This window comes from Pseudopipra pipra, chromosome 1 (genome assembly GCF_036250125.1).
Source record: "Pseudopipra pipra isolate bDixPip1 chromosome 1, bDixPip1.hap1, whole genome shotgun sequence".
Taxonomy (NCBI): Eukaryota; Metazoa; Chordata; class Aves; order Passeriformes; family Pipridae; genus Pseudopipra; species Pseudopipra pipra.
The window spans coordinates 100,567,179-100,589,348 of NC_087549.1; the positions used below are offsets into that span (position 1 = coordinate 100,567,179).

Below are 22,170 nucleotides of genomic sequence, written 5' to 3' on the forward strand. Positions count from 1 at the left end.
AAGAAGTAAAATTAGTTTTGTTGATTTTGGTGGGAATTAAAAGTACAATGAAAATAATTTCAGGACAGGATGAAAGTAATCGACAAACAAATTATTCTCAATGCTTTATTCATTAAGGGGAACATTGCAGTAGAAACTTCATTTTGTTCTAAACTTAGAAAGGAGTTTCAATGGGAAAATTTCTACCACCCATAATACTTTTATTTGTGTTCCTCACAATTTATACTAGAGGAATTACTTGTAGAATATTCAAATTACTTTGTCACTGTGCTGTGTGATCGGAAAATGCAATTAAAAAGATTTGCACATCCCAAAAGATGACCTACAGAACATTACAAAAATAGGGCTCACAGCTAGGGGGAAAAAAACGTGACAAAGATGTAAGTCTTTTTAAAGTTGGTGAGATCTAAAGATTTCCACACATCCCTGCACTGTAAGGGCAGAATTGCTGACATTAGCTTTTTATCATCTTGGCTGTGGAAGGTTAACAGATTTCTGTTGCCTCTTTTGTTCTGTCCATAGAGAAAAACATTGAACCCTAATGAAAAATGGTTGCAAGCACACAATACCAGAGGTATTTCTGGATTGTCACTGGACTCAACCTGAGCTTTTCCTATGAAACTTCAGAGGATTGACGGCATTCCTTAACAGAGGAGATAAAAGAAGTTTCAAACATTGTTTTCTGTGCTACCCTAGTCTTAAGGGTCTTGTGCCCACTCTTTCCTATCCTCATATACTTTGAGAGTGGAGAAAAAAATAGAAGATAGATATGACCTACCCAGGAAAAAGAAATTAAATGCTATGTTCTGTTTTATGCTTTCATCAAAGGGGCAAAAATATGTATGGCATGCACTTAATATTTCAAAATACTCCAGTAGTTTTAACAAATCTTTGGAACAGTTTCAGAGATGACATATAGACATTTTTATTTGTAAACATCCTAAAGGTTGAAAGGATACCACAGACTACTTAAATGCAGATCTATCCTACAGCAGAAGAGAGCTTTACCACTGGATTTACAGTTGGTCTTTATTTTGCCATTTAATATGCTAACTGCATATTTAACACCAGAAAGACCAGAAACTGCAAAGTACATGCTGCCTGTGAAGTCAGTTAGTAAAAAATTATTAGATAAAGAACATATGGAGTCTATCATATGCTTTAGAATATCTGTTTGATCAGGAAAATAAAATAAAATAAATTAAAAGGAACATAGAAGTGAGAGAAAAATATGCTGCAAAAAGCACGAATATATTAAAAATCTAAACATATAGATAAGAATACATAGTTAAAAGTCTATCAAGGTCTATTAAACATGAGGTTATACTATCTGTCACAGGGGAATGGTGGAGGGCGAAGTACAAGCATTCTAATACCCTTCGCATATGTTTGCTCAGGCACCTATTAAAGACATAAGTATTGTGAGCCATAAAGTCTTGGTACAGAAAAACCCTTCAGTTTGTGCTTAGCTTTAAATGAATCAGATGAGCATAGACTAATTTTTGTTTTGTGGTTCTTTTGTTTGTTTTTGGTTGGTTGTTTTTTTACCATTTTGATTTATTATTCCTAAGCTGAAGGCAAAGCACATCTTACTAAGGCTATGCTTAGGACCCATATAAGAAAGCAGAGGAATATGAATTTTTGCTGTCTCAGGTTTACCCTTAATCATAGTCTGAAGTCCTTTCTGGGATTGGCACCTTCCAGAGAAGACTTCTCTGTAAGAGGCTACAGGTAGCCTCTTATAGCAGCTCTGTATGACAATTGCAGGTAACACTCCCTCCCTGGATGGCTGAAGTAACATGCAATTCACTGCCATATTGTAAAGTATAATCAGCCACATATCAAGTACCACTGCAACTGCATTAAATATTGTAAATCCCTTGTCAATAAAGAAGCCAAAGAAGAGATGGCCCAGATCCTACATGTGTAAGATGAAAATAATACATGTAGCAGTAGACACACATAAAAGATGGATAAAAATGTTTTCAAAGCCTTTACTCAGATTTTGTTTCTGCCCAGGCGGTGCTCCCACCTCTAAGGGAGTTTGGTGGTGTCAGGGCAAACAGGGTACGCCATGAAGAGGCCTGGGCATGCACAGAAGCAGGCTGGGCAAGGACTCTAAGGTCCCCCCAGGTCCCTGACAGTGTGAATTACACTGAAACAGCAACTAAAATTTTAGTTTGGATGCCTACTTTTTGAATTTCCCTTTTTTTTCCCCCAATGTTTTTGGAATCAGGAACATCTCTTGCCTCAAATGGAATGTCTTTGTCAACCTCTCAAGGCAGCATAATCCTTACAAAGCAGGTAAGCAGGTCATATGTAAAATGATACATGCTGTATTTGCATATGGGATGCTTATATATATTTTCAGCAAGGCTCCACATGTACATGGAACTCTGCCAGGGCACATGAGCTTACAGCAGCTGAGAATAAATCCTTGTATTTCCACTTCACTTGCACCACGTTACCTTCAAATTACTAGTTTTGATACACAGGAAAAGTTTCCATAGCATAAGCTTGGCATCACAGCAGGTAAGGGCAAGATCTAAAGAAACAGTTGATCTTTCCAGGTCCAGAGTTCCAAGGCAAGAAGGTATGTGCTCCTGAGTCGAATACATCAATATAGCTTACATTTATCAATCAGTCATACAGTACACATGGAAAAAAAGTCTAGCCTGAAATTACTCCCACACAGTAAATGCTTCCAGAAAATTTCAAATAAAATGTAAAAAATCTACATTCTCCATATAAAATATGTCTCTGTGGAAAAAGAAGGGTGTCTGGGGAGAGCCCTTCCTCCCAGCTATGGGAAACAATAACATTTCTACCAGGTATATCACATGTGCAAGGATGTTACTTCTTGTTATTGGACTCTCCAGAAACCTTATGAGAGCATAAGACACCAGAAAGTTGATAGGAGCTGCAAACATGTTTAAGTAATTCCTAAGTTTGCCTAGTCAGTGTACAAAGCAGGGTTCTGGTATTTACTGAGTCACTCCATATAGTCTGTCCAGTTAGAAATTTGACCACACAATGGAGTGTGGGTCTGAATCCTGATCTTTTCTACACAGGCATTGCTATTGCTTTGCTTCTCAACAGAACTGTTTATGAGGCCACTAATAAAGAAGGACCAACTCAGGCTTCTAAGCAAAAGCTGTTGTGGAGATCAATCAACATGAAAAAAAAACCCACAAAACCCAAAACCAAAACAACACAGAAAAAATAAAACCAAACCACCCCACCCCCCCAAACCCACAAACACTATCAGCTAAACGGTTGTCCCGAACTGTGTCCAGAGAACTGGCATACCTGAGCCAAAAGCTTGGCCAAGGGGTAGCACAGCACTTGAATTTCACTTAGGCATTTCAGGGACCTATCTTAGGAAGTCAGCCCTAAAACCATGAATGACAAAGAGGTATTGAGGTACCCAGTAGCTTTTGCCCTTCTCCATGTTTGTGTCTCCTTACTCCCAGTTCTTCCAACCAAGGAAAACTGCTGCTGTTCTCCACTGCTGTGGATCACACCCCAAGAGTCATGTGCTTCCTTGCAGGGACAAAAGTCAGAACTAGGCTCTAGAAACAGGTCAAGGGCAATGATTCTCCTTCAGTATTTGGAGTACATGAGCCTGCACTGGGAGAGTTGTCGCTTCCACTTCTGGGCTACCCAGTGAAAGAAAGACATGGGAAAACTAGAAGGAAACCAGCAGAAGACCACTGAAATGCTCAGTAGGCTGAACCAGTGGGCATGAGAAGGGAGCTTGGCTTCTTCAGCCAGGAAATGATGAAGACAAGGGAATGAACCCTGATTTCTATTTCCAAACACCTAACTAGTCATTACAGAGAAGACCAAGCCAAGCCCTATTCAGAGGCTCACAAGAGAAAGGGACAGAGCAACAGTCATAAGCTGCAACAAGCAAATACGGAGTACGAAACAAATCACCACGAGATGGTGAAATGCTACAACAGGCTACTCAGAGAGGCTGGGCAATCTCCAGCCTTGATGGTATTTGAGACACAACTGGATACAGCCTTTAGCAACCTGACCTAGCTTTGACATTGTCCCGGCCCTGAGTTGGAGGTGGATGAGTCAGCATCCACAAGTCTCTTCCAGCATATATTATTCTACATTCTACTCTATTCTTAAATGAAGGATCAGTTGCTGATCTGAATGGAAGAGAGAGGAAGGGGCAGGAATGGGAATGGGGACTGTACAGGCTGTATATGTGATTGAGGAATGCATTGAGAAATGCTCATGAAAGGGAAAGGAGGGGAAAACATTTGCTCTCATTTTTATTAAGCCAATGTTCGGTCTTTTTATTTTGTAAGATAAAACAATTCCAACCTCACCTTTTTTTTTTTTGAAAATATGAAGAAAACAGCCTGCTACACTGCCCTTTTCTGATTTGTATAACAATCATGGGAGGTTATGTGGGTTTTCTATTATTTTTAATTGAACAAATCAACATGAACAGTTTGCATTTATTCTTAAAAAAAAAATCAAAGCAAGGGAAGAAGGACTGTCTTTTAGGCTGATAACTGGGTCTGGCATACATATTACACACCTTCAGCCAGGCCTCAAATGAAGTGGAACAGATAAAATAAGGTATTGATGTACAGAAAAAGAAAAGGGAACAATCAAACTGCATCGACATTCCAACTGATACAAACAGGCAAGTAAAAATTAGCAAGATTAAAACCAGTGACAGACAGTCCCAGACTGATCTATTAAGACCTCTGTATTTGTACATAAGTGTTTGTTGCAAAGGGAGCAAGAAAACAGCTTGAGCAAGTGAACTCTTGCAAAACATTGGCACAAGTCAGTGTCAGGCATTTCCCCCAGTTGGATGCAGTAGCTGTGCAGGTTTCCTCAAATTTGCTGAAAGAGTTATAATTAGCCACAAAACTCATAGTATCAGTAACTTAGAAGTATTGATTTATGCAGGCCAGGGAAGGTCAACCAAGAAGTTTATGATCCCACAATAGACTTGCTGCTGGCATAGCCAGGAAAACTCTCTCAAAGCAAGGAGAAACCCCAGCTTATAACTGCTCAAGATGTCACAATGTGGCTTCGCAATATTTACTTCCTCAAAGTAAAAATTCCTCTTGCCTCGGAATATATGTACGCTCATTACTAGATCTATAAGCACAGGTGTAATTTGCAGAAAGCTATGCAACCAGCTACAATTTAAATCCAGTCCAATGTACAGCCAGTGCAGAGAGTACATGTAGTATTAAATCCTGTTAACACAGTGAACTGGATTATATTTAATCTGCAGAGCCTCATCCTGCTGCAAATAAAATCAACATGAGTAAAATCAGATCTTTAAAAGATAGCTACTACAATGATTTGATATTGAATTCATCACCATTTGCAAGAGGCACAAACACTAAATACTATGATGGATGCAACTGGCATTTCTTAAGGAGAGTCTCTGAATTCTTTTTTAAAAGAATTGTTTTGTATTAAAACAACTTAAAACATTAAAAAAAGGCAAAGGGAATAAATGGAGCCTTACTGGAAAGCTGGTTGATATTGTATTTTTCCACATTTCTTCCTGCTATATGTACATGGGAGTAATCTGCATAGTTCCATATATTTCCATAAGATTATTGATCGAGTAAAATACCTCTTGGTACAAGTGTGAATCACAGAAAGACTCATGTCAATGAAGGATCATTCCCCTGATTTATCCAATACAAATCAACCACACCCTTTTCTTTTGAGGAGGTGAGGAAGGAAAAACATCATTCCTATGCTCATCAGAGACCAAAGGTTCAGTCAGACCCCAGATAGGAGGACAGACATTTTTTCATGTCTCTGGTAAAATTAGCTATTGCATATGTTAGGGACCAAGCAACAATACACACTCACACACCCAGGTTTAGAAAAAAAATACTGCTTTGAAATTATTATGCTCTTTCCTATAGCTCAGGTTTACATAACACAAACAATAACTGGATTTTATATTCTACAACAGATATGCTCTTATGAAAAATATGAGATATTAATCGTAAATTTTAAAAATTTTGTCATTTCTTTTTCTAATACAGCTATAAAACATTTTATGTCAGACACATCAGTGTTGATTTTTGTCCAGATTTGAACGACCAATCCTCTCTTTTCTTATTTTTTAGCACGTGGAAAGATAGTAAGAAGCTACCAATTTTCCCTTTAATTTTAAATAGGTAGCCCCACTAAAATTTAAATTCTTACATGGAGGCACTGGCCTTTGTTAACCATTAGTCCTGTTTCAGCACAAACTTGTGGTATCATACCCAGCTTCTTTATTGTTTACTAGAATAACAATGCTTTAATGTTGAGTTCTTTAATTCTCATAACATCACACAGTTACCCCGCCATCTGTCTAGGTTCATTTTATAGGATTATATGATAGACATTTATCATGTTTACATGAGTGTGCTTGCTCTCTATACTGGAATAAAGTTATGACAAAATTCCTTAGGACTGCAAATATGAAAGACAATTTTTTTAATCTTAATACCTAAGTAATATAAAAAAGGTCATTGTACAGGATGTGTAATGTTCTCCTAAAACTTTAGATAGAAGTTACACTTTGTTGTGGAAGATCTATGAAGAAATCTTTGTGTATCCCTTTCAGGATAGGCAGACCCTCAGAGCAAATGTGGTAAAGCACAAACAGACCAGTGTTCAATTAAATTTCCCAATGATTACTCTCTTTCACTACAATGGATGCCCAGCCTGACCATGTGTCAGTGTCAAGTGTATGGCTTTTACACATCTCTAGTTTGTAACTGTTCAGTAACTTTATTGTTCATGCATCAAAACAGTCTGGCCCTAAAGTCTCTCTGCACAAAAGCATTAGGTTAGGGATAGAAAACAATGTGCTCTCAGTTTATTTTGCTAATACTGTAAGGACCAGGCTATGTTTAAGATGCAGATCTGGGTGAATACAAATGCAATCCCTCTCTCCTGCAATGCGGAGAGATACATCCTGCTCAGGCATGGGACTTTACATCCTTCAGGTGAGACCTCACCTCATGCTACACCAAATGAAGGCTTGGAGAGCTTCTGCTTTGGTAGAGGAGACACTGGATGGAGATGAGAATGCAAAGAACACAGCATGTTTTGCCAAAGTAACCTAAAACTGTACTCTCTGAGTCTCCCCAGAGTCATAATTTCTAGACAACTGAGGAGTACAAGGTGGAAACCCTTCACACCACAATTAAACAGGTGCTAGCAGTGCAGAAAGGCATGTTTGTGAATGAGGAACTGAGTTACCAACAACTTGAAATTAAATGACGAAGCCAGTGAGAACTGAGTTCTTTTGGAAGTCTTAGAGCTAAAAACCTTGGGTGAAACTTACTCTATTTTTAACATCTTTTAGTAGTTCAACAAGTAATTTTGCTGTGATCAGCAACATCCTGCTCAGTACTGGTATAGCTAAAGCTGGTTTAGATGTAGACATAACCTGTTGGTATACATATCTTAGAGTGGAAATGAGTTCGTGACACTTTTAGAAAGCCTTCCCCCACTCGTCTCCAATTTCCACTTTTTTTTAATAAGACTTAAAAAAACCCCAAAAAATGGGGATCCAGTACAATTCTCTGGAAGTGTTTGGGTATTTTTTTTTCAACATGTAATGATAGCATCTTCTCTGAAGAAAATCTGAAAATACTCTGAGTTTCAGAAAGACAGAAGTGCTTTACATTTGAGAATGACTTCACATTGCCTTTTTTTTTAGATTCATTAAATGTGAAAAAAATTCTGAGATGCATTAATTCATAATCAAATTTGCTTGATCTGTGACTGCTTTCACACAAGTAAGGAATCTTTCTGTATAAGGGAGTGTAAAAAATATCCTTCTTTGAGTCAGAGAAGAGTTTATATGACTACTTCAATCCCACCAACACTTCTGATAATAGATGCTACTACTAAGCACCACTATTAATCAGCATACTTCATGATAAGCCTTTGGTAGGATGGGGACCAGTCTTTTTACTTCTTTTCTAGATAAACGCTGCCTATAGAAACCAGTCCTCACTATAGAAACCAGAACTGAACAGCACAATCCGAGTTGAAACACTAAGAAAAACACACTGTATTCAAGTTTGTATTCATCCTGCAGTCTGTAAACACGTGTTCTTGATCCAAAATATTTTTCAGTCCATATTTGAACCATATTTGACAAAGCTGGTTCCTCCCCATCGTCCCATGTTGCCAGTCATGACTCTGGGAGGAGTGACTCATTTAGGAGTTAAGATGCCCTTCAAATAGCATGAGTTTGTCATCTAAGGGTTGCCTAAATTTCTTCCTGATTTGCTTCTCAGCCTGGCTGTCAAATCAATCTAGATTCTCAGCCACCTTCTGAATTACTATTTATTTTTACCCTACTATGAAACTTTGCATAAAAGATGTTGGCACTATCCTTGCAACAAATATGTTCTTCGATTGATGCTACAGGAAAACATGATGCCAGGGTGGTGTTAAGAAAAAAACCCTCTTCAGCTCTGCAAAACATCAGTGAGGTTTGCCTTCTCTGAAACAGGCTTTTCAGACCCTGGAAGCACAAATTTCATAGGAGGGTTTTTTTTTAGTACAAGAACAGAGAGCAGGAGTAAGTTCAAAAGCCCTGGGATACTTACAGCACCTTGACTTCACTGAATCTGGAGTGATAGCACTGCTGGACTAAATCCTAAGGCTACCATTTGGGTGAAGTTCCTGTGGACTCAGCTTAATCTCCTAGTAAAAACATAGCTAATGAATGCAACCCATTGCAGGCTCCTTCAGCTTTCACATTTGCACTTCTTGCACTGTTGTCTTAAATTACCAAGCAATTTTGCTCTCCGTTTCTCCTTTCCTGTCTTTCAGTTTTTCTACAGGTACTTAGCACTGACCATGTGGGGTGCTGTCACTTTATTCCCAGCTTTCCTGTACACACGGAGGACCTTGGACAGCCCTGCAGACCCTGAGGGAATAGAGCCCTCTTCCAGTGGTACCATCTGTCCCTCCTCTCATGCACAACAGGAGACAAATAAACCAAAACAAACATTCAGTATTCTTTGATAGCCTACAACGTTTGGAGGCCGAGTACTGATTTTTAAACCTCTGATGTGTGCAGCTAGGTTCACCTATGAAGTAATAGAAGTCAAATAATTTTCTAAATGTCTTTCCTGATTATGTCTGCAACACCTTGTTTGGTTAGACATACAAGAGAGGAAGGGAAAGAATAAGCATCAAGTAATGTGTTGCGTGCATCTAACACAGGCCTAAATTGTACCATACCCTCTGCTTAAGATTAGTAAACTCCAACTAGCAGAGACTCAAAACAACAAAATGACACAATTGCTTTTCCAAGCTGGTCACTGGTTTATGATTCTGGCAACTATTAACTAACTAGCTACTCATTAAATCTGGAATAAATAATTTTGCATTTGAGAACAGCAAAGATTCAGTGATGCACAGCAGTGATGCTGATGCTGCAGAACATTTAGGGAAGAGTGACACAGCATTAGAAACATTTTGGATTGTAGACTATCATAGAATGATAGAATCAATTGGGTTGGAAAAAACCTCCAAGATTATCAAGTCCAACCCTTGATCCAACACTGCTGCGGTTACTAGACCATGGCACTAAGTGCCACATCCAGTCTCATCTTAAAAACATCCAGGGATGGTGAATCCACCACCTCCCTAGGCAGCCCATTCCAATGCCTGATTACTCCCCCTGTAAAAAATGTCTTCCTAATATTCCACCTAAACCTCCCCTGGCACAGCTTAAGACCGTGCCCTCTTGTCCCTCTTGTAGGCTCCAAGTAGCTGACTTTGCAGCAGAGCTCGGTGAACTAAAGCAAATGACAGTTCCCTAGGGAAAATGCCCTCCATGGTGAAGCAGCAGAGCCATCTGCTACTCCTTCTCACCACACTTTGCAGTCCTCGAGGTAAATGAGTGGACTGGCATAGCAGGTAGTGACTTTTGCCTGATCAGAGGTTTTGGTAGGGGTGCATCCCTCTGGCTATATTTTAGGCAGGTGAAAAAATCCCTCTGACATCTTCAGGCGAGTTCAAGGAGCTATGGTCCTCGTCATGTACGCAAAAAAAACTGTTAAAGGGCATCTTTTACTCTTTATTTTCATTTTCTCCCAAACTCAGTATACTGTCTGCCATCCCACACCTGCTTTTACTACTTGGCAAGCCAGTAAAAGAGGCTCCTCACAGCCTGGACAACCGTGCTACAGGAAGGGTGGGCACAGGCATGCTGATCTCCCCTCCATGCTCACCCCCACTTCATACTTACCCTGCTTTTCTCTGCCATTTATCCCCACTGAAATATTCTGATATGACAGATGGGCAGTTTTCTTCACAGTTCCTCCTAGCCAGTGCATAAAACTTGGGTCACTGAGGTGAAAGTCACTCTGTATTCTCCTTTCCTGCCCTAATTCACTGCTCTCTTACCCTCACTGTCTACAAAGCTGGTTGCACCAGGGTCCAGCAGTACATCCTAATCGAGGAGGCAGGCATTGGTGATCAGTCCAGACCACAAATTCCTGTATTTTCCAGACACACAGGTTATCACCACCCCAACATCTCTCCACTGTGAAGTCACAGTCTTAATTGTGCCACAACAGGAAGGTGGCATTTACTGTGGAGTGGCTGCAGACCACTGACAGTCAGCATGGGGCAGTCCTTGAGTCAGAAACATTAGGGCTTAGAAAATACGACAATGCAAAACAGATGATCTTCTAAAGGGGCAAGATGTAGTGAAGAAAGCAGTTCAGACCCAAACCTAACAAATTAACAGTAGATTTTTTAAAGAATTATTTTATTTTAAAGAGAGAGTCTAAGTGAAGTGTAAAGAGAAGAGCAGAGGAAGGGACGTGTGTTCAAGAACTAAAAAGGAAATAGGAAAGAATAAAAGAGAAAAGATAAAATTGTCAAGCAGGCACAGAGGAGGAGGCCACTTTGATACTAATAATGCTTTGATAAGTGAACACAGAGCTGGTTCCCCATAAAACTTAAGAAACAGCACTTTCTTGACCTGTGGAAGCTAAGTGACAATGAGGAAGAGTGTATTACATAGTAACTTACAGGATCATGGTTAATATTGCATATGGGGGGGGAAACTGGAACAGGAGAGACAGATGATCTTTCTTTATGAAGCAGGGAAAATACCATATAAGAACGTAAAAGGAAGGAGCCCTGGGGCTTTTCTCACCCCTTTTTTTCCCATGCTTCGCACCCAGACAACCAGAATCCACCTTTATCTTTTAATGTGTACATTAAAAACTAAAATAATTGAAAGCAATCAATATTTTAATAAGAGTTACTTTTTACTAAGAGTTTGGCCAAATTGGGAGGGTCATGTAATAACTCCAGTTAGATCATAGGGAATGCTGACAATAGAGGAAAACCACTTATAAATTTTGAGGCAAGAAAGAAAACATTCCTCTACAACGAGGAAAGCTAGAAAAGGGAACAAGGGACTTGAACTGAAAAAAAAAAAAAAAATTATATTCAATGAGAAGAGAACTTTCTGACCAGAGATGCCTAAGCACAGGCATAGATCAATTTAGGGAAGCTGCAAAATCTCCACCACTGGCTAGAAAAATCTCTCCTAACATATAATTTTAAGTACAGCTGATTCTCCTTTCGTTTGGAAAAAGGGCAAGACGGCCACTTGCACTCCTTTTCTACAGTTTCTATTAAAAAAAAATAATTAAAAAACAAAATTCAAGTTTTCATTACACTGACACCTGAAGCTAGAAAATTCTGCTCTGCATAGTTTAGACCATACCATTCACATGAGAAATTATTGTCTTGTAATTGGTTTTGTTTGTAAACTCAGAGATTAATAATTAGCTCTTCAGAGATGAAGTTGCCACATCATTGTGTGTGCTTGCACCAGTAGGGCCTCAAATACTGAGGTCTGTTATAATACTGTAATGACTTCAGCACAATGGATTTTGTAATATCTGTGGGGTCAGTTTTAAATCATTAGACAGTAATTTGCTTTTATGAACCCGAGGTTGCTAGAACCATATCATCACATTGCAAACAGGTCAGCACAGGCGTAATGTATGTAACATGCCTTTCACAAGTATATTCTTGCACATACCTATCTCCTACCTCAGAGCAGACATCATCAGTTACAAAACATGACCTGTATAGAATCACAAAATTCCCTCCCAGACAGAAGTTTACCTTTTCCCTTTAGGGAATCTCCTCCTTTACAACATTTTAAACCCTAGTTACGTCTCCAAAGTTCTCATAAATTGGAGTACTTACAGTTTAACTTTCAGATGAAACCAAATATACTGCTGACTTAGAAGTTCAACATAAAAAAATGCATTAGTTGGATTTTCAAGAGCTACACAAGAAAGGCCCAGGAATAAGCCTTACTGGAACAGAGTTTCAGAAGCATTGTGACAGCAGCAGCTGGGTTTATTATGAGAAGGTGGTCAAACCCTGGAACAGACCTACTGGAGAGGTGGTCAATGACCCATGTATGTCATCTGTCAGTGTTGAAGAGGCACTCGGACAGTGCCCTTAAAGCCATGCTTTAACTTTTGGTCAGCCCTGACGTGGTCAGGCAGTGGGACCAGATCATTGTAGGTCTCTTTTAGCTGAACTATTCTATTCTACTCAAATATATTCTTCTTCCTACCTGCTTCTTTCTCTTCTAGTACATGCTGAGGAAATCTCTGATGACTTTTCTTTCCAGCCCTGCACTAGCAGAAGGCAGTAAATACCCATAACCATCTCCCAGGCTAGGCATTGGTTCTGTCACCTTGTGGGAACGAGGCATGGGTCTTCTGAGGGAGGCGGGAGCTCTGGATCACCTCAAGACAATGGGACCATCTGCACAAATTTGCAAAAACCAAGCGTGACGTGGTTTTCTAAAGTCTTCTGAGTTTATCCAGCTGAGATGAGTTTTCACAGGATGGCAAACCCCACCATTCCTGACATTAGCAAGGCTCAAAGATCAAAACCTCAGTCTGATGTAGGATATGTTTCTCATCTAAATGCAAATTTACAGTTGAGCAATACCTGTTCATTTTCCCATGGATTGTTTTTCCTCTCTTTGTGCTCATTTTTTGAGATGCCTGAGCTGTTTCCCTTGGAAAAACATACTAAAACAAAATAGTCTACGAACAACAGTACTCCATCAGTGAAAAGGTCCCTGTGGCCCAACACTCCATCTCCAAAGTGGTCAACCATCAATATCTAAAGGAGAGCACATGAGCAGTGCAAGTCTTTCTCTGTCAGGGTCCTGGGAGTGCTCACAGGCCTCAGTGGCTGCCACTGGACTCCCCTGGGATGCCCACCCCCACCAGCTCCTGCCAAGGGGCCAGTGGACGTATTCCAGCTCAGCATGGGGTCTTCTGTGCCTGCCTGAGCCATTCTGGCAGCGTGCCCCTTCCTATCCCTGTCTCCTGGATTGGTCTGGGACCTGTACTGCAGAGAGCAGCTCTCTGGGATGGAGCCCTCAGATCTGGGTCATAGCTTGTTGTGCAGAACTCTGGGTGTAACATAGCATAACTGTTCTATTTCCTGTACTTAGCATGAGTCAAATAACAATGAGTCTGTCATTTGTCTGACACAACAAGGGGTTTTCAGCTGCAAAAACATTTACAAGGACACATAACACACAGGTTACAGTTGGAAACATGATATTTTAATTTTTATTTTTCTCCATCTGTTTCAGAGTTGATGCTCACAAGCACTAATACAACATGCATGTGTAGCCAGAAGCAGGCTGATGCATTTCTTAGTTTAGCTTGAAAATACATCCTCTGCAGTCTGGCAAACACAAGAGACACAAAAAGCAGCAGCAGGAATATAGGTCAGAAGAAGAGTATGTAGTAGTGAGGTATTTTCCAGCGTATGACACATATCAACAACAGGCACAATTTTGCCTTCCAAAACTTGCTTTGTTGCTGTGCTTCCTGGCTAGGGATGCATGAAAAGCATTCTTGTGCCTGCCCCGTGCTTGTATTGCAGGCAGGGAGAGCTGAAAAGTGGCAGCTCTGGATGGGGCAGCAAGCCTGGAGTCCTTCCAAGCACAGGCTGTTTTGCACAGGCAAGAACCCCTGGGGAAATGGAGCCAAGGGAAGAGCAGAACTCACTCCCACTCCAAGCTTACAATGGACAAGAGGCCAGAGAGAAACAGGGCACGAGTGGTGCCTTGGAGGTGTGAGGGCAGCAGGCAAGAAGAACTAAGCTGCAGGGGTCCAGAGGAGCCCTGACAAGGCGCTGTGCTCAGTGCTACAAAGGACAAGAAGCAATATCCAGGGACCACACTTGGGGCCCACCCTGGGAGTCTAGAAAGCTTCCTCCCTCTGGATGAGGGGCATGAGGGCCATCTTCACGGTGCAGGAGTAGTCAGCACCTGGTCAAAATGGCCCGAAGGAGCCCTGGCAATAGGCTGTGCTCCAGGCTGCAGAGGAAGGTAAAAAACTCCCTAAGACACTTGCAGCCCACCATGGCAGGGAAAAAAAGTCTTCCTCCCCTCATCTACAGGGCACGACAGGCCATCTTCATGGTGCATGAGCAGCAGGCAGCAACCCACCCAAAAGGGACTGGAGAGCCCTGACAAGTGGTCATGCTCAATGCTGCAGAGGAAGGTAAAAAAACCTTGGGGACCAGCGTCAATCTGCCTGGGGGAAAACTCCTTCCTGATCATAGTGTCAGCAATCAGCTGCCCTGCATATGCCCAGCATATCAGCAAGACCCATCTCCTGTCCCACAGACTGGTCACACCTTCCAGGATATCACAGAATCAACTAGGTTGGAAAAGACCTCTGAGATCATTGAGTTCAACCTTAAGCCTAAGCCCTATCTCCCTCAACCTGGAGTCATCTCAGGGGTTTCTGAGAGTGGCCAAATGTCCTCAGCCTGATCAACCTGAGGGTCTAGAATCCTTTCTGCACCTGGCAGGGCACCGGTGGGTGCTACAAAGCCCTAGGACAGCTGGCAACATCTCTGTATACCCCTACTTACAGCAGCTGCCCCTGGTTCCACAGAGGCTGAGGACAGCAAGCTCTGCAGTGCTCCTCAAGAAGCTCCTCACTTGAACTTACTACAGTTATCCATCTGAAGAGGCCTGACAGCCTCAGACACCTCCAGAGGTTGGTGGTTCTTCTTATCTGAGGGGCCTATATCTGTTTCCCAAAGGCTGAGTGCCACTGACAGCTGGCCTTGCTTCCAGTTTTCCTCCTTCCAAGTAATTCCACCGGCTCCTCGAGGACTTCCTCTTGGATGTCTGTGGGCTGGCTCCATGCCAGCTTTGACAGTGGGACATGGGAGTATGTTCCCTTTTATCCTGCCCCCAGAGCACTGCTGCATTGCAGGGTGGTAACACTGTGACATGAGGGTGAGAGAATCCCCCATGTGCAGCCCTGCCTGCCACTTCCCCACTCACCAGCACTCCACACAGCATCCTTCGGAGGAAGGTCTTTGGGGTCCTGGCCCCAAGAAAGTCCTGTGCCCAGGGTGCTGACCCTGCCCTTGGTTGCCATGCACTGGGCAAAGCTGCTGAGCATCCCTGACACAGCCTCTGACACTTGGCTTCCAAGAACAAACCTCATGCTGTTACTTTTCTCTCAGGCCATGGAGGAAACCAACCCGGTAGCCCAGAAACCACCCATAATAGCAGTCCCCTCTGTGTGACAGAGCTAATGTCCATGATGCTACCTTGGGTTTTCAGAGGACCATGACTGCAGGAACACTAACTTTCCATTTGTGGACACTGAAATTGTAAGGGACCAGTTGTATCAACTGAATGTTACTAAGTCCATTGGGCCTGATGGGATTTATCCCAGAGTACTGAAGGAGTTAGCAGATGTTACAGCAGGACCACTCAGTCATCTACCAAAGGTCTTGGGAGGCCCCACCAACTGGAAGTTAGCCAACATTACATCCCTTTTCAAGAAGGGCATGAGAGAAGACCAAGGAAACTACATACCTGTTAGTCTAATGGTTCCTGGAAAAAAATATGGAGAAAATCATACCAGATTCTACTGAAAGACATTTAAAGAACAATGGAGGCATGGTTAACATGGGTTCACAAAGGGAAAGTCCTGTTTAATTTAATAACCTTCTACAATAAGGTCACCTGCCTGGATGAAAGGAAGATGGTAGATGTAGTTTTTCTGGGTTTTAGAAAGGCTTTTGATACTGTTTTTCCCAGCATCCTTCTGGATAAATTGTCCAACAGTGCAATGAGCTGGTACACAATGCACTGTGTGAAGAATTGGCTGAAGGGCAGGGCTCAAAGAGTTGTAGTGAACAGGGAAGTATCTGTCAGGTGACCAGTTACTGCTGCTGTTCCTCAGGGCTCAATTCTACAGCCAGTTCTGTTCAATATTTTTATCAGTGATCTGGAGGATGCAGTTGAATGTACAGGTAGTAAGTTTGGTGTTCCTCAGGGCTCAATTCTACAGCCAGTTCTGTTCAATATTTTTATCAGTGATCTGGAGGATGCAGTTGAATGTACAGGTAGTAAGTTTGGTGATGATACTCAACTGGGAGGTGTTACTGACTCTCCCATGGGACATGAAGCCTTGCAAAGGGATCTGGATAGCATTGGGAAATCACCAATGACATGAAACTGAATAAGAATAAATGCCAGGTTCTGTACCTGGGATGGAATAATGCTGGACGTGAGGCTAAACTGGGAGAGGAGTGGCAGGAGAGCAGCCCTGCAGAGGAGTCCCTGGGAGTGCTGGTTGGCAGGAGGCTCAGCAGGAGTCAGCAGTGTGTGCCCTGACAGCCAAGGGGACAAACCACATCCTGGGGTGCATCAAACACAGCATCACCAGCCAGCCAAGAGAGGTGGTTGTCCCCCTGTACTTAGTGCTGGTGCAGTCTCACCTTGAGTAGTGTGTGCAGTTCTGGGCCCCATCATTTAAAAAGGGTGTGATGGTACTTGAACATGTCCTGAGATGGGCACCAGAGCTGGGGAAGGGGCTGGCAGGAATGGGCTCTGAGGAGAGGCTGAGGGTACTGGGTTTGTCTGGTTTGGACAGGAGGAAGGCTGAGGGGTGACCTCCCTGCTCCCTGCAGCTTCTTGAGGAGGGGAACTGGAAAGCTGCTGAGCGCTTCTCCCTGGTACCCAGTGGCAGGACACATGGGAATGGCTTAAAGCTGCATCCATCAGGGGAAGTTCAGACTTGACATGAGGAAACATTTCTTTACTCAGAGGGTGGTCAAACCCTGGAACAGACTTCCTAGAGAGGTGGCCGATGCACCACCCCCAATGCCTGTCAGTGTTGAAGAAACATTTGGACAGCGCCCTTAAAGCCATGCTTTAACTTTTGGTTGGCCCTGAAATGGTCAGGCAGTGGGACAAGATGATCACTGTAGGCCTCTTCCAGCTGAACTATTCTATTCTATTAGAGTTGTTGGGATATAGAAGAGAGCACAAGGAGATAAGTAGTGCTACATATTGGGTTATCAGCTTAAATTGAAATTTGCAGAGGAACCTAGGGATACAAACTCAGCCTTTTCATCCAAGTAATCTTGTTTTCAGAATCGACTTGGCCAGCCTTGGTTACCAATACATCTTTTCTGGTTTCATTTTAAACAGCCCTTTAAACACATTGGCATTTCATTTACTTTTATGGCTGGGATGTAGGCTCCTAAATTGATCTGGAGCTTTTAAAACTTTAATCCAGATTCTTCAGCCGACTGTTGGCAGCTTCCAGCAAATGCTGCAAGCTCAGTATGTCCACACTTCCTCAATTTTGGAGGACAAGTCATTGAAGAAATGCAGTGAAGATTAGTGGGACACTCACTGATTCAAAATCAGGGTGCCAGGGCACGTGCTACCACAAAAACCAACACCTGAATGATGTATGGAAATAATTTTGCACAACTCTCCGATTTAACACTTCTAAGACAAGACAGACAGATTTGCTCAATATTTTCCAGTTATTTAGCTTTTGTCATATAAAGAGTGACTAGGCACACTATGGGCACATGCAACCTACACCATGTAACTAGAATTTCTTCTGGACTGTAAGGAACTGGAAGTAATGATAGCATCACTAGAAAAATAGTTTCCATAAATAAAGGTCCATGTTTTAGAGCCACTCCGTGTTTTTAAAACATACATTGCATCAATAACAAATAGAAAGTTATGGATAAATGCTTAATAAAAACATTGAACTATAAGGATACATTAAGAAAACTGAAAGTGCCCAAAGCCAATATAAACAACAAGATAAACAAGATAAAACAACTCAGAATGTATAAAAAAAACCTCTTTAAGCCAGTGTGATATTACACACCTGTCACGATACCATCCTATTCATACCATCTGGAATCATAGATTTTCAACTCCTAGATACCATTTACTTGCCATCAAGTACCCAAAACAAACAAACCCCTATCATTCTCTATCATTCCCATTTGTTTGTTGGGTTTCTTTTAAAGTAAAGTTTTAGCAAAAATAATGAAGGATTTTATGTTGTGTAACCATAAAGGAACTCAAAGCTAACCAGAAATGTAGGCATGAGAGAGCAAGATGTGCACAGCTCATGGCAATAACTACACGTGCATGCCAGGATGAAGGAGGCAAGGATACAGAGCTACATAGTACTGTGACCTATTCAGTATCAGGCCACTGGTACTGTGACCTACTGTGTCGAGCCTCTAGCAGCTTGTAAATAACCCTGTAAAAAAGGAACTTTTAGACCACTGACATAAGAAATTACCACCACAGATGCCAAATGAGGCCAAAATTGCCAGATGTCTGACTGCAACACATGCAGATCAAACCAGACAAGTTCTCCCCTTGTTACCATGGCTGATCATCAACATGAAGGTAGAGCAGCCCATCTGTCAGAGCCTACCAGCATCCTCCGTTTGCACCCAAGGCACCTGTTGGGCTTGAGGTAGCTACCCTGGGGCTGGTGAACCAGCAGTCTTTGCCAGGTACCAGGTACCTCAGGTACTCAGATTAAGGTCTTCTCTTTGGTATGCCCATCCATTTCTGTGAGCAGGACCTCCCACATTTGAACAGTCACAGCTGGAACCAGTACATATGATTATTAAGACTTGCACCAGTGCTTTTCCAGATGGTTAATCACAGCAACACTGACAAAGACACATGGAAATTATCAGCATTTTTAGGCTTCAACTACTAACCCGGATCAACTCACACCATAAAGTCATCGGATCTTTCCAAACTACTAAAGAGTGTATTATGTGTTTTACTCAAAAACAGTTGTAGTCAAAACCTGCAAGAATGGAAATGCATCATGTCTTTGGTATTGAAAAGTCCTCATGAATTAGACAGGAGTAATTCAAACAGAAAATTAATCACTAGCCTGCAACAGCCTAAACTACTGGATTCTTAAAGACTAACATTATTATGTATAAGACTTTTTTACATATTAATTGTTGCAAATTTTATGCCATTAGAGCTCCACAAAATTCAATGTGTGGCAAAAAGGTGAGGATTTATAGCCAGTGAAGTAGAAGAAATATGGTCATAAAATAACCTCTCTTAATTCTCCAGAGCCCTATTACCTAGGGTCTATTACAACACAGGATATATGCTAGAGGGGTTTTATTAGCCCTCAAAAGAGATAACTTGCAATGCTTGCTGACAACCATGTCTCCAAAATTCATGCTGGGAACAGCTTTATTGCAAACTGTACTAACAGCAGACACAGTTGCTATATATAGCATACAGAAATGCTTTTCTGCTATGTTCAATATCTGTATCTGTGGTCTTGTTTTGAGACACCCAACAGCTACACAGGAGCTATTCGTGCAGAACATCCATACCTATCAGCTTTCATTAATGAAGATGAACAAAACAAACAGTGGTCAGTAAGGCCCACATCTTTGGTCAGGAGTTTCTGCAAATTCTCCCCGACTTCGCCCGTTGCTCATTTCCAGGCTACAGCAATACCAGAACCGGCACCGTCTTCCTAAGCCATACACATCATCAGCCGCAGAACATTTCGATCAGCCCCGTGACATCCCGAGAATCTCCCCAAAACCGCGGCAGCCGCTGAGGAAGGCGCGGGCCGTGCCAGCCCCCCCGGGCTCCTGTCACACAGTGGTGCCTGTCACCCCGGGCGGCCGCTGGCGGGGCTGCTGGGCGGCATCGCCGCAGCTGGGGATGAACTGGCGTGGATATTAAAGGAAAAGCAATCCTCTTAGGAGGGCGGGCGGCGGGCGGTGAGGCGAGGCGAGGCGAGCCCGCGCTTCCCGGCGCGGGCCGGGGAGACAGCGCGGCCACCCCGCCGCGGTGCGGTGCGATGCGCAGCCACTCCCGCGGGCAGCCCCGCGCCTCCTGAAGGGCAAGGGAGCGACGACTGCTTCGGGCCTGCGGCAAGTGGCCACCGGCAGCGCCCGCAGCGCCGCGTCCCGGCGGGGAGCGACCGGCCGGCGGGGCCGGGGATAGCGGCCGGGCGGTGAAATGGGCCGGTTACATAACAGCGCCGGCGGCCCCCTGCCCGGCCCCGGCGGCAGCTCGGCGCCCCGGCGGGCGCGGGCACGGGGAGCCGCAGCGGCGGGCGCTGGGGGCGAGCGGGGCTGCAAGCCTTCGCGGACCCCCGGCACTGCTGCCGCTCCCTTTTTCCCTCTGAGCCCCTCCCCAGCAGTTCCCCCGCCCCGGAGCGCACCTTCTCCTGAGCGCGGTTGAGGCGTTTCTGGACGTTCTTGGCGAAGATGCCAGTCTTCATGTCGGCCATGGCTGGCGGCGGGGATGGGGAGGGTGGGGAGGGGAGGCGGGCGAGGCAGAGCCCGGCGGCTGCGAGCGGCAAAGGCGAGACAGAGATGGAGGGATGAAGAGAGGGCGAGGAGAAGGAGGAGGGCTTTAAAGACACGGCGGGGAGAGGAGGGGCCACCGCCGCCACCGCCTCAGGTGAGCCGCGGGCCCCCCCGCCACTGCCCGCCCCTGGACCCCGGAGAGGCGGCTCCTGGGACCCCGCAGGGCCGGCAGCGTCGTCTCCTGGAGATGAAACACATCAAGAGGGAACGGCGATGATGATTTGTAGAAGCTGACGGCTGCGTCCACTACCGGCACAAGCCCCACTGTACAGCCAGAGACCCTATTTATTCCCCTAGAAGTTTCCACCAGGTCACAGTGTCTCCCAGCGTCCAAGCTCCTTTGACACCTTTCACTCTGTTTTTGGTGCTGCAGCATCACAGACCTTCAGTGCAGTGGATGGGTGCTGCAGTTTAGGACCTGCACCCCAACTGGGCCCGAGCTGGGCTTGCCCAGCACAACCATCAGCCGTGCTGGGCTCACCGTGCCCGTGCTGCTGAATGTGGTACACGCTGAACTTGCCATTTGTGCTGTTCTCGACATCCTCCTCCCATCCATTGCTCACTCCTGTCTCAGTGTAACAGCCAACAGCAGTAAACTGGCTCCAGACTGGTTTCAGGCTTTTGATCTTGTTTCTGAAATTACAGCTTTAAATCAAAACTGGAGAGCAGTCATGACCAAACTTTCTGTCCTCCCTTGACACTCAAAATCTTCCAAATACAGAATGTCTCAGCACCAGTCACTCAAGACTGGCAAAGTCATCCTTCCTAGATATGATGCCCCCAAATTAACTCCTGCCATTTTTTTCTGCTGTTTGGCCAAGCATGGAGTTCCCTGATATGGAGAGTAGAAATCCAGTGACCTTGTATTTCTGACATCTGCCCAGTCCCAGACCTGCATGACGCATTGTCCTGTACTATTAAGAAGTGGATTTAACATACCAACTGCAGCAGTAACAATGTTTATTAAGAAATTGTGACCTATTTTAAGGTTTCAAGGTACATGCTCACTCAATTCTCACATAAACATAAAAAAAACCCCAAAACAAACAAAAAACCCACAACCAAAACCCAGAAAACCAAAACCAAACCCAAAACAAAAGCAGAAAACCAAAGTAAACATATCATAGCAACCAAGGAAATTATTTTGTCTAAAAGATTACAGGCAGTCTCTTATAATGCTGTTAGGCTGGTGAAAGTTCAAAACAAAATCTTTTTCACAGGGCTACCAAATTCTTTGAAGTAATTTTTCACATCTTCAGAGCTTCTCTTTCTGGCCAGTTCATTATCTGACTTCACCACTTTATAAATGATTAAAAAAATCATGAAAAGAGGTGGTCTTAACTTTGATTACTTATGCATTTTCTTCACCAAAGTATAACAAAAGTAGCAGGTATCAGCAGTGCA

The 22,170-nt window shown here is 43.3% G+C and overlaps 1 protein-coding gene and 1 long non-coding RNA gene across 3 annotated transcripts in view; both read right to left on the reverse strand.

Annotated features, from left to right (window-relative positions):
- AMPH (amphiphysin) overlaps positions 1-20,874 on the reverse strand; it is a 117,029-nt gene extending 96,155 nt beyond the window's left edge. The window contains exon 1 of one of the 2 annotated variants that reach the window (XM_064667961.1): positions 20,619-20,874. In XM_064667961.1, the coding sequence (XP_064524031.1) occupies positions 20,619-20,687 (69 nt within the window). In that variant the 5' untranslated portion in view covers positions 20,688-20,874. The remainder of the gene's footprint in view (positions 1-20,618) is intronic. The other variant, XM_064667954.1, reaches the window with a different exon arrangement.
- On the reverse strand, positions 8,341-10,640 carry LOC135419530 (uncharacterized). Its single transcript, XR_010433042.1, has 2 exons — positions 10,277-10,640; positions 8,341-8,721 (listed from the first exon to the last, which is right to left on the reverse strand). It is a non-coding gene; the product is annotated as an uncharacterized LOC135419530 (long non-coding RNA).
- Positions 20,875-22,170: the final 1,296 nt, after the last annotated feature.